Consider the following 12692-nt stretch of genomic DNA (forward strand, 5'->3'; position numbering starts at 1 on the left):
CCAAGAAAACTAACAACAAGAAATGCTCCTTATTTCCTTCTGGCCAATGCTGATTTCCACAGGAGATGCCCAGGCCAGGTGTTCCTGTCTTTCTAGCAGGGGGCCATGGCTCACACTGCTCTGCTGCAGTGAGCACAAAGTGCCTGCAAACTCAGTGTCATTTTCTGTCCCACTTTTGCTCAAAATATCTGAGGGAAGAAAGAAAAATAAAACTGAAGGGGTGAAATGAAGAAAACCGTCAAATTGTAAGATTAGGTTCTTTCAGTACAAAGCTCCCATCCTGGGGTGACTTGGCTGGGTTTTTACCAGTATTCCTCCAATTCCTGATTTTGTGGTGGCAGCATTCTGCAGAGCCAGGCCAAGTGTGCTGCCTAGGTCAGGGTGGTTCAAGGAACACCTCCTTTTCAGTGCACACCAATTCTGCACCTACAGCCAAGTTCCACAAACAAGCACCACTAGGGAATATGTGTATGTTACCTATGGGGGATAGGATATACATATATATTTCAGAACACTTTGTTTTTAAAGCTTTGACAGAAAGCTTCAACTGGAATGAAAACCACTTGGAAATGGACACAGGAGGTAGCAGAGAGCATTGCAGTTCATCCAGTCAGGTTTTGTGTCCTTCCTTGTGCTTACCAGAGTACTTTCATTGAAGAATATGCCAGATGTGTTCAGAGAACACTGACTCCAGAGTGAACAAAAAGTTGAAGATGTTTTTGTATTCTAAAGATGTCTACCTGCACATACAAAGAGGACACACTGCATAGGAAGACTAATTTTTATGGGGCAAAAAATTAATGAAAGACAATGGGATAAATCACTCTGTGGGCTGCATAAGCCAGGAAGACCAACTTCCTTCTCAAGCAACAAGAGAACAATGATTATAATCTACTGGGCTGTGGTTTTGTTTGTTCAAAGCAATAAACCAGCTTTTAAATAAGCCTCCATCTAAACCACTCCTGCATTTTTTTGGTGGGATGGTTGTTTGGGCTTTTTTGTTAGATCAACATAGTCACACCGTGACCCGTATTTTTAGGCAAACTAGAAAAATCAATTTAATGAAGATAATTTAAAATAGAGCTATTGGTTGGCTGAGTGGACTTAGGAGAATTTCCAAACATGAAAAACAACCTGAAGCTGACCATAGGCACTGGGAAGAGTTGTCTATAAGAGCTTCAGTTTCCTTCACAGCACACTAACTAGACTGATGTGCCTGATGGCCAGGCAGCAATAGGCACAGAAATGTATGCTCACTGCAGGATACAGATATATGTAATGTTAATCTGACACTCATATTCAAAAATGAAAGCTTCCAACAGCTTTTAGTACTTCCTAGAAACCTGACAGAAAACACTGCTGCTGCTTCAAGTTTCTGTATTTCCAGATCAAACCACTAAGCTCTGTAATAAGGTAGAAAGCTGTGCATCTTAGTGCCTTTGTGGAATTATTTTGTTACTGATCTGCTGCTTTATGAATGTCAGTATCATATAGTACATTTTAAAATTAAAGTCCCCTAATGTTTTTTTTTCTTTTCCATTAATAAGACAATCTCCTTACTGTACTCCAAATTCAAGTACTGACTGTATCAAAAATAAGCAATTTTGCTTTCTGTAGATCCAGCAATGCCTGAATCCTTCAGGTAATACACATCAAGCCAGAGTCTGAGGCCCACGGTGGTCTCCTCATGAAGCAGACTCAGGAGGTGGTCAGCCCACAGCAGTGGTCCCTTCCCTGCTCAGATTCACAGCTGATACTGATCTACTGCATTACCATCAGTGAGAAACACCAAAGTGGTGCTCTGGGGAAAGGTGAAGATAAAATGCAGAAGGAATCAAGGAAATTAATAGTATTATATCTGATCCTTTCTGAATTTAGTGATGCTTCTGCTATTTCTATAAAAGCTTGCGGTTCAGTTTGCTAATTACTCAGAGAGCTTTTTGGTATGCCCACAAAACATCCATGTGCAGTGTTTACACATTTCACTGAAATGTTTCACATTTCACACATTACTGCTGTTTCACCTCTTAGATACTGATGCCAACTCATCAGTAACATTTTGCATAGTGGTCAAACCCACCCATTTATAATGGAGACCATTTTGGTATTTATTGGTAGCAGGCAGTAGAACTTATTTTCATGTCTCAAAACTCCCCAATTTATTTTCCAAATCCTTTCTTTAGGACACAGCCCCACCGTGTGGCCATTCCATGGACAGAAAAGCTGCTCATTAGAGCACGGACAGGTGCAAACACTTACCCACAATTTTCCTTATGTCCTCCTGCAACTCTAACATGAAATCCCAGTTTTGAATCCAACCATGACCACTGCAACCAGTGAACACATTCCATTCCAAAATAGCCACAATCATAGGAAAAAGGTTTGCTTTGCCAAGATACTAATTTAGGGAGACCAAATCTTTGTGCAGTCTAATTTCCTGGTATTATGTGTTAAGGACAGGAAAGTTGAAACTACATTGCTGATCTTTCCACAGCACTTTCCAGAACTATACTGCAAGAATTTAACACTTGATTGTATGGGGAAAACAAACTAAGGCTTATAATTATAATATATTGGTAACAGTTTTTATGATGTTCAGATATAAAATCTTTCTTGCTACTGTAAAAAACATGTATTTAAATCTAATATTTTTCCTGATTAAATGCAAAAAGAGAACAGAAACTGATCTTACTTCTTTCTCCTTGTAAACTAAAGGTGGACTCTACGGGGAGTAGAAGCTGTTACATTTCTGCAATGAGAAAACAAATTCTGACACTCTCTTCATAGTTCTCACAGGTGAGATATCCCCTTGACTGGTCTTCATTTGCTTGAATCAGAAAAACCAGAGCAAATTTAGCAGGATATACAGAAGCACCTGCATATTTTTGCAACAAGCACTACATACACATATTAAACTCAAATATCTTATTTTGGATACTATTACACAAAAAAGAAGGTTGTACATGAAGGGAACAAAAAGCAATTACAAAATTCCCCATCCCTTTACTTTTTCTGTTTTTACCTGGTAAACTTGAGGCAAATTTATATGGATGAAACCAACATGTAGGGAACCTGCCTGTGTTCAAATAAAAGTATTATTTGATTTTGACTTGTATTTGGCTTTGATGTAACACAGGGATAAAAATCAGGAGAAGGAAACGTCGTTTTTTACTGTTGCACCCAAATTTAAATATTGTGCAAGGAATAAAGAGCGTGAACTTGGCACCAAATAATTTTCAATATCATTGAACAATAAAAGTAATAATTAACAACTTATTCAGAGACTGTGGGGGAAAAAACCATAAACGAGGTATGAAAAAGTAGGGAATTATTTAGTTACAGTATTAGGATTTCCAAATCATTACATTTTTAAGGCAAAATCTTATAGTAACAAAACACATTACTAATGTGTACTAAAATAAGGTTATTTACTTAAAAATGATACATTGGACATAATCTGTGTACAGAACAAGCAATTCATGGTAAACTCAATAAGGCACCTTCTAAAGCAGATGCTGTACAAAATACATTAGTGTGTTACATTTTTAAAGTAGTATTCTACACTTCTGGCATATAACACACACAAGAGTGTGACCATTTGTCTTGTTCCACTCTTCTTTCATATTTTATTTACATCTTCTCCAGGTTAACTACAATGTTATTTATTTTTCTTGTATACAATATAGTACATTTCATTTTGGGCACGTCATGTCGGAGCACAAATGACACTACATGATGTGGGCTTCTATAATTGCATTAAACAGTAAAATATCACAAAGCAACAATTACATTAGATTTGTCAAAAAACCAGAAGTAATGTGCCCTCTACTTCTGCTGTACAACCAAGGCTGAGCACCATGGTTCCATAAGGACTGGACTGTGCAACACTGCCAGCTGCTTTTAGACATCACCCCTACTAGGAATGAAGACTGTGGGCACAGGATGAAGATTTAACTCAGAGGCACTGTCAGGAGAGGGAGCAAAGGCTAAATCATTCTAACATTTCACAGAAGATGAGCATGTAACTTCCCTTTAAAAATATCTGCAATAGCAAAAGAATGTTTATTAACTTTATATCTCTGCTCTTCAAACACTTTTAGACCATTAAAATACAGTCTGTTAAGACAGAGTAGTTGAAATGTATCCAAATTATTTGTTTTTTAAACACATTCAAATGGTCATTTAGATCAAGATCTAAAATTTGATTCTAGACTATTATGGAGGTAAGTTAAAATATTAATTTTACATTTCATTCAAGACCTCAAAAAAGGCTAATAAAGAAAACAATTCATAAGAAATTATGGATATTGGGAAAACTGTTTCTTGAGGAAAAATTCTATTAAGTAAAATTCAGAATAAACTCAGAATGTAAGCCAAATTTTCTCTATAGGAATACCATATTTCTGGTGGAATTTACAAGTTAACCAGGAACACAAAAACGTTCCTTTTAGGTGCTGTAACAAATGAAGTAACTCCAATTATTTCCATATAAAATCACATGGAACAGGTTCAATAAACACAAAAATCCCTCCATTTGAGTGTTTAAGAACTTCCAAAGCAGTGTCTTGGTATTCTCAAGGTATTTTCCACACATTTGATTTTTGTATTTAAAAAAAAACCAAAAATCAACCAAACAAAAAAACCAACCACATTTGCCAGTTCTGGAGGGCATTTTTTCAAATGACAAATGCTTAAAACTTTGACCTCCAAAAATGAGATTAATCAAAGTCCAACAGAAGAATCTCATTACCCTCTGTGAACTTAAAGGCTTCCTCTGAACACTACAGGATTGCATAAAGCAACTGCTTACCTTTGGAGTCTGCATTAATTATACTTAGTTAGGTAAAAATTAATGGGCTGGCTTAGAGCACATTTTTTCCCCAAAATGATTAAGTATCAGTATAGACATTCTTTAGTGTTAATGTTTTGTTGAGCATCAGAATCAAGGCAGCTGCTGTTCAGCAAAGCAAGAACTACACATGCATGATACACTTGAGTATGAACAGAGTAACTGAAGTACTGATAAATTAGGTTTAAGGCAAAAAAGATTTTTTCCCTCTCAAAAAAATTCATCTTTGCAGCAGTAGGCTCCCTCTATGTTAAAAGTAAACTTGAAAATCAATTTAGGTCTTAAGGTGTCTAACCATCCTATTGCTGCCTTGCAATACTTAACAATGGAAAAGAAGTGAAAATTTACAAATTATTGAAATTCATACTTCCAAAAGGGGCTTCCTGAAGAGCTAGAAAAAATGAATTAAAAAAATTCACAAAACATGTTTACAGCAAATGATGTGGCAAATTCTAAAAGAAATGACACAATATTCTACATAGGATGGGGTTAATTTAGACAGATCTTCATGCTCTGAAAGTTTAAGCTAGCAGGGTACCTACATAAACATTTTTTTCCTTCTTATTGATAAAAATTCTAGAGAAGAAAAAACAAAAGCTTATCCCTTACTTTTTTGGGCTTATACCAAAAATTTTCCAACTACCTGTGCAAAAATTATGTGCGAAGACATGATTAACAATTTCAAAATCATCATAAATTTCTTGGCAATGGACGGAGAAACTTTTTTTTAAGAGCCCTTTATCATGAGGATTGTGGCACAATATCACAAATCTCTTGCTGTTTTCAAATAAGTTAAAGTTGACATACCTATGAACTTCTCAGCCAGAATACATATTAATACTTAAAGGCATTACTAAACAAAAGTAATGACTTTATTTTAAAAAAAAAAAGTCCCTTGAAATAGCTAGTTTTCTATAAAATATGTAGAACTGTTAAATAAAGTCTGTACATCACAATAGAAAATAAAAATACTGCAATCTTTTGCCTGACCATTTACATTATGGGAACTACAGGATTAAAACAAAAAGGTAACATGCTAAAAGGTTGTAATTGTACACAAATCACATTACTTCTGTGTTACATTGCTTTGTATCAGTTGTATTTTCAAGGGAAATTTAAACACATCAAAACATTCTCTATGTAAATATTTTAAGACAACAAATAATCTGGCATAAATCAATCTGAAGTTTTAACAATTTCATCAATTCTGGTATTCTTAACTTTTTTCTTCAAATCTCAACTATGGCGTGTGTGTGTGTGCATATATCTAATTGTACAGATGTACCTAGGACTGGGTATTTATTGTTTTTTTTTACTAAAGCACAAAACACACTGTATAAATAATTTCCCTTTTTAAAGTTATCTAGAACAAGATTTACAGTACAAAATTATAGGCACTTAAATTATCAAATAGACTCAATGGTTCCAATACTGTGTGTTCAATCTTCAGACGATTCATGCTTTGAAGCTTCAACTTGAGTTATGGTACTATTTTCTAACTTCCAAGTAGAAGTGCCAAAGGAGTTATAAATCAATAATTCTACTTTACAGTAACCTCATGGAGGGTTCTGGCTTCTATACACCTTTTGTGGGTCAGTGGTGAAAATGGTGGAACTTCAGTTTCTCATGCAGGTTTAACAGTTGGCACAATAAAAACAAGTTTCACAATTGTGCTAACTTACTGTATCTTCATGATTTAATTTCAATGCTATTCCTCCCAAACTCAACTAGAACTTGCAACACCCACTGATTTACCTTGTCTCAAATCTTGACTTCCACTAAGTGGCCCACAGATGTGGCCTCCTGTGTCTACATCAGAGCAACCCAGCTCCAAATCTTCTGCATGCTGTGGATCTGATCTTCAACAGTTCACATACTCACTTCTCCTGGTCTTGACCCTTTACTGCTTTCTCTCATCTTTGGACCACCCAGAGCTTCCTGCCTTCCCTCTTTTGTGTCTGTAGACCAGACTTGCTCTCAAGCCTTTAAAAACTCACCTTCTGCCTAGTTTTGTCAAATGATGAAAGAGCACAGGGTAGAGCTGACAAATCCCTTCCTTCATGGGAAGACATTCAGAGCCTGACAGACACCTATCAGAGTCCCAATACAGCAGGAAGGCAAAACACATCACCATCAGTCTTTCTGCTAAGATGTAAAGTATTCTATGGCAAAAATGCTGATTGCATGTGGCACTGTGAAAAAAATATGACATATATCAGGGATCCAATTATGAAGCTCTCTCTAGACTGCAAGTGAGATGACCAACGCAGCCTACATCTCTAGAAGAGATTGTTTTAAGCTCCTTACAGATTCAGGTAGCCATTTCTTAATTACTTAATGGTTCACATTTTTGCAGTTCTCCTTGAGACCAAATAAAAAACAGAAAAAAAAATTGAAACGGAGATTTCTGAAGATAACTTAATGGCAAAAGATTCGGTAGCAAATCTCTGATTGTGGAGCCACAAAATGCATGGAGCCCTGACCATAAAACTTTGTTCATTTAAATGGTTTCTTATATATTCCAAATGACAGCAAAATAATCCTGGCACACACATAAAGGCATAAAGAACTGTTAAACTGAGTAGTATCACAAACAGATTAATAACCTACAGGCTGTTTCACCAGAACTTGGTATGGATTGACTAGGTTTTATCAGGTAGAAGGCAAAAAAAAAAAGCTTATATTCTCCATCTCTGTTGAATCCATATAGCTTGTTAGGCTTTCACAGAAAGCACTGTAATCTGAACATTCAATTCAGTACCCAGAGTTTTACTGGAGACTCACTAAGTATGATTGAAGTCTCAATGCAGCTCAAACCAAAACAAAACGTGTATTTTCTCAAGGCTGTCCATATATGTAGCACGTAGTGTATAGAGGCTCTCAGCATCATGGTCTATGAAGTACTGAAAGATTTCATTAGCAGCCTGTAGAAGTGTGCTGAGAAAATATACTGAATCTCAGTTATTTCCTCTTCTCTGTTTTTATCTTCCTCACCCACGTTTGAGTGAAAAGATCTAGGGAGTCCAGCTTTGCTCTCCAAAGTCAATTTCCTATGTCAAATCTTTACATCTTGTGATTCCACCATCTTGGCAAGTGTCTTCTTGATTCTCAAGGCAGTGAGCCTTGAGGCAGGATTATGAGCCCAGCACTCAGACATCAACTTCAATATTGCTCTTAAACACTGCAGAAAAAACAAAGAAAAAACAAAGGCATGCTATTGAAACAACTGTTACATCCAAAGTTATACTTCTGCTTCGCTGTCAAGCTCTATTTATAGAACTTTCAAGTTCAAAAACATGCAACTTCCAAATTTTCTGCAAAACTGTTGGTAGAAAACTATTTTTATAAAGAGATCTACTGAAGGAAAAAACCCCAAAACACCCCAAACCCAACATCCACATGCCAATCTTTCTTATCCCACCCCCTCACTGCCTAGTATTATGGTAGCTGGGACTAATGGAAGTGTTGATTTTCTCAATGATGCATTACCAGAATTTCAAGTACAGTGATACAAATATGGCAGCAATAAACAGAAATAACTCCACATATATGGCTGCAAAACCATAGAAAATTCTTTCAGGGAAAATGAAGGTGGGACGAAAGTTCTTTCAGCAGTCAAAAAAAAAAAGGTCAAAACTGGGAATTCATAGAAGTCAGGGACTTGGGGAAGAATGGATATGACATATTTAATTTGCTATGTGAAATAGTTATGTCTTTTTTACTGTGTTCAAGCTGTGGCCCTTTAAAAACACATATAAATGAGAGTATTTAGTTTTATCCCTAACTGTCCTGGGATGTAACAGTAAAAAAGGAAAAAAGGGAAGAGGAATTCCACAAAGGAACTGCTTTACCTTTCATGAAATATCTTATGCCACAAACCAAAAAGCTATATCCATTAAGACTAATAAAATGAATTTTAAAATAATTTAAGTTTTTGCTCCAATTAAACTCTGAATATATTTCACTATCTAAAATACATGATGTCAAGTAGAGCAGTATTCATATACTTGCATGCTGCTTAAGGGTATCTTCCCCTCAGACTACTGAAAAGATACATTAAAAAGTACAGTATTTTGAATTGATCTCAAGCATGTCTTTCTCCTATTATTGCTATGAGGTTTTCAAAGTATCAGAATATGGGAATGCAGTCCTACTTTACAACATTTTAGTATTTATTAAACTAAAATGCCACTCTATATTAATGAAGAAACTGAAGCAGCTTTTTCTCTGAGCACACTCACTTCATCGCTGTTCCACCTGTTCGATACCACTGGGCGCAGGCGTTTGACACACACCACTTCTCTCATGTCCTCATAGGATGGATCATTTGGCACCATGTCATAATATGGCAACTGGTACTCTTCAACAATACCTGGAGATCATTGTGAAAGATGAAGAACAAATAAAATAAATAAATCTACATATCTACTCTTGGATTTCTGTAGCTAGGAACAAAAACTAACTTTCTGCCATGCTGTTTTACTGTGGTAAAAATCCAAAAATTTCACTACAACAACAATTTAGCATAAAAGCTCCAATATTATTATTATTAACTTTAGTAGCTGTGATAATTCCTTGTAATGCCTTTGATTTTGATACCAAATATTAGCTTTAGCTTTTTCTAATTTACTTCATGCTACAAAGAAGCACATAGATATATAAGATGGAAGAATACAGGTGAAGATGCATAAGGATACAAAAGAAAAGAAAAGCCAGGATGAGTCACAAAAATATTTATCAGACTATTACTACTGCTTTTAAAGAATAGAGGCCTAATGACACAGTAACCTAATTATATTATTTCCTGGTGAAGCACTGCTAGAGTGAGGGAAGGGCCTGGTAGATTTTACACAGAATATTGAAAAGTTTACCTCCTGTGACACAGCGCCGAGCCATTTCCCAGATGATCAGCCCAAAACTGTAGATGTCAGCCATGATGTATGGCTGGAAATGGTTTTTATTCAGGCTTTCATCCAGGACTTCTGGAGCCATGTAACGTTTCGTTCCCACTCTGGTGTTCAAGGGAACGTCAACTTCATTGGTGTCACTAGATGAAAACATTAGCAAGTTACTGAACTGTGGACTGTTACAAGGTATGAAATCCTGTATGGCACAGCCACTAAAAAGACAATTCTCTATCTCCATAGAACTTAAACTAATAAAAGTATTTAATAATATTATTAAAGTATGACATCTTCAATTAAGTTTCAACTACCTATATGCTGTTCAAATTTTCTATGAAGAATTTACATGACTGCAATTACTATGAAAGGCTAGTTTTGAATAAAAAAGTTAGTGTCCATTTCCTCTACAAAACTTTTATTTTCCATAAGGGTATTTTCATTGTTTCTTAACAACCTATTTTTATTGTGATGTTTACCAGCTTTCAAGAACTACATTTTACCCTCAAAACTGGAAAAAAAACCCTGAAAGCAAACAACTAAATGATTCCATCTGCCTTTTTAAACTGGGTATCTGGTATATAAAATAAAAAAATGACATGAAAGTTCTCCCATGACAGAGGATTTGTTACCTGTTAAACTTGACTGCAAGACCCAAGTCCGCAATGCAGCAGGTTCCATTTTTCTTTATCAAGATGTTTTTACTCTTCAGGTCCCTGTGTGCAATTGCAGGCTTGCCTTGTGTCCCATAGATTTCTGTATGCAGGTGGCACAGGCCACACGCAGCAGAATAGGCCAGTTTGAGCAGAGCCCTGTTGTCCAGAGTAGTGCACTTCAGAAAATCATACAATGATCCATTTTCATGGTAATCCGTGATCAAGTAAAGCTGTGTCCAGGAGCCAGTGCCTTTAATATCTGCTGCTATGAAACCTATGAAATGTATAAACAAAGTTACTATTTATTTGTACATAAAATTTTTGTGTAGTAGATTTAGTGCTAATTCTGTATTTTCTTGTACTGTAGCAGAAAATACATGTTGTCCTTATGAAAACTAACCATGTAGAACCTCTGATTCTAACTCTATGTGAGGCTACCAGTCCAGCCTTCCAGAAAAGAGACTGCAGATATATTTCCAACCAAAAGCAGCAAAATTCTACACTTTGAGTAACATTTCATTAGAGCATAATAAAGGAATAATCCATCTGGTGATTCCACAGAAGACCCCTCAAGCCACCCAGTAAGAGCTCCTCCTGCACCCTGTAGCGGCCGAGCAATGTTCTGCTGCCTTACCGAGGATGTTTTCGTGTCTCATGAGAACAGTTTGGTAAATCTCTGTTTCTCTGAACCAGCTGGCTTCTTCTGTGGTGAAAAACACTTTGACTGCCACTTTTTCACCCCTCCATTTGCCCATCCACACTTCACCATATCGTCCTTTTCCAACTTGCCTCACCATCTGAATTTGTTTGGCAATAGTGCGCTGAACCTAAGAAAAAAAAATTGGACTCATTATTGCTGCCTCCAAGCTATAAAAAAAACCCCAAAACTATTTAAGTCATCTCAACTTCTAACTGAAGGTTATGTTCTCTTGCATTTTATTTCTGATTTATAAATAGTCATCTGTCTCACTGGCTGATTTTTATGCCAGTATTATATAGGATGGTGAATGAACAAAATTATGAATAATTATCACAAAAGGTTTGAGTTGAAAAGGACCCTAAAGATCATCTACTTCCAAGTCCTCTGTCATGGGTAGGGACACCTTCCACTAGAACAGGTTGCTTAAATCCCCATCCAGACTGGATTTGAACACTGCCAGGGATGGAGCATTCACAGCTTCTGTTCCAGTGCCTCAACATCCTCAGTGAAGAATTTCTTTCTAATATCCCATCTAAACCTACTCAGTTTAAAGCCATTTCCCCTTATCCTGTGTCTACATGCCCTTGTAAGAAGTCCCTCTCTGGCTTTTCTATTTTAATGGTCAGTTGATACTAAGAAAGAAAAATCTCTGAGTTCACTCAATTTGATACCTATAGTAGCCATTTCTTGTATTTTTATCCTAATAGCTGTAGGCTCTAAGGTTTCTTTGAATTCTGCTGATGCCAACAGATTTTTTTTAACATATCTGGCACTTAACTTTAATTAACTATGTGAAGATGGGCTTTAAACATGTTCAGTTTGTACTTCACTGTCATCATAATGGCCTATAAAATAATCAGCATTTTGTATGAACAAACAGCTTTCTTCTAGGCATTAGATCCAAACCAAACTTTGCATGTGATGGAGAGAAATTCAGTGAAGAAAAATCTCAAGTGTATGACTAACCAACAGTGGCAGTCCTGATCCACTCCCAGAACTTTGTGACTGGTCAATAAGGTCTTTTAATGACTCCCCAGCTGGAATAAATGCTTCATCTTGTTCCAGGTCACGATTATAACAGTGCCTCTTTGCCATCGACTTACAGTAATGTCTGCAAAAGTAACACAAGCTAAGATGAACTCCAAAACACTCAAAATATGTAACAAACTGATCTAGGAAAGGAGCTATTTAAATATTCACACTTTCTCAAAAGAAAAAACAGAGAAGCAGATGTTACTGTATTTTTTCTTTTCCTGAAATGTAACTTATATAGCTTTCTAATGTTAAGAAGCTTTTGTAATGCATGTACAGGTTTGTCAGCTGATTATCAGCAAGGGGGAAACCCACCATTTTTAATACTCAACTCTCAGCCACAGTTACCAGCACAACATTGCTGATTTTGGGTTAAATGAACAGACGGAACCTTGAACCACAGCAGCTGAGGCTGACACAAGCCTTGGAAACTTCTAGAACACTGATCACCTCCAGCACAGGGCTGGTGCTAACAGAAGCACCTGAATGAACTGCCTTAGCTCAGCTGGACAATTAGTTTTGAAACTCAGCAGAAAATCTCAGAAGCAGATGAA

At 36.4% G+C, this 12692-nt stretch overlaps 1 protein-coding gene across 3 annotated transcripts in view; it reads right to left on the reverse strand.

Moving 5' to 3' along the window:
* Window positions 1-3411: 3411 nt before the first annotated feature.
* BMPR1A (bone morphogenetic protein receptor type 1A) overlaps window positions 3412-12692 on the reverse strand; it is a 74132-nt gene continuing 64851 nt past the window's right edge. For 2 of the 3 annotated variants that reach the window (XM_059476800.1, XM_059476801.1), the window contains 6 exons: window positions 12073-12217; window positions 11041-11233; window positions 10383-10680; window positions 9721-9896; window positions 9091-9221; window positions 3412-8030 (listed from right to left, as the gene is read on the reverse strand). In XM_059476800.1, the coding sequence (XP_059332783.1) occupies window positions 7905-8030; window positions 9091-9221; window positions 9721-9896; window positions 10383-10680; window positions 11041-11233; window positions 12073-12217 (1069 nt within the window). In that variant the 3' untranslated portion in view covers window positions 3412-7904. The remainder of the gene's footprint in view (window positions 8031-9090; window positions 9222-9720; window positions 9897-10382; window positions 10681-11040; window positions 11234-12072; window positions 12218-12692) is intronic. The other variant, XR_009418862.1, reaches the window with a different exon arrangement.

The sequence above is a fragment of the Ammospiza nelsoni genome, chromosome 8 (genome assembly GCF_027579445.1).
Source record: "Ammospiza nelsoni isolate bAmmNel1 chromosome 8, bAmmNel1.pri, whole genome shotgun sequence".
Taxonomy (NCBI): Eukaryota; Metazoa; Chordata; class Aves; order Passeriformes; family Passerellidae; genus Ammospiza; species Ammospiza nelsoni.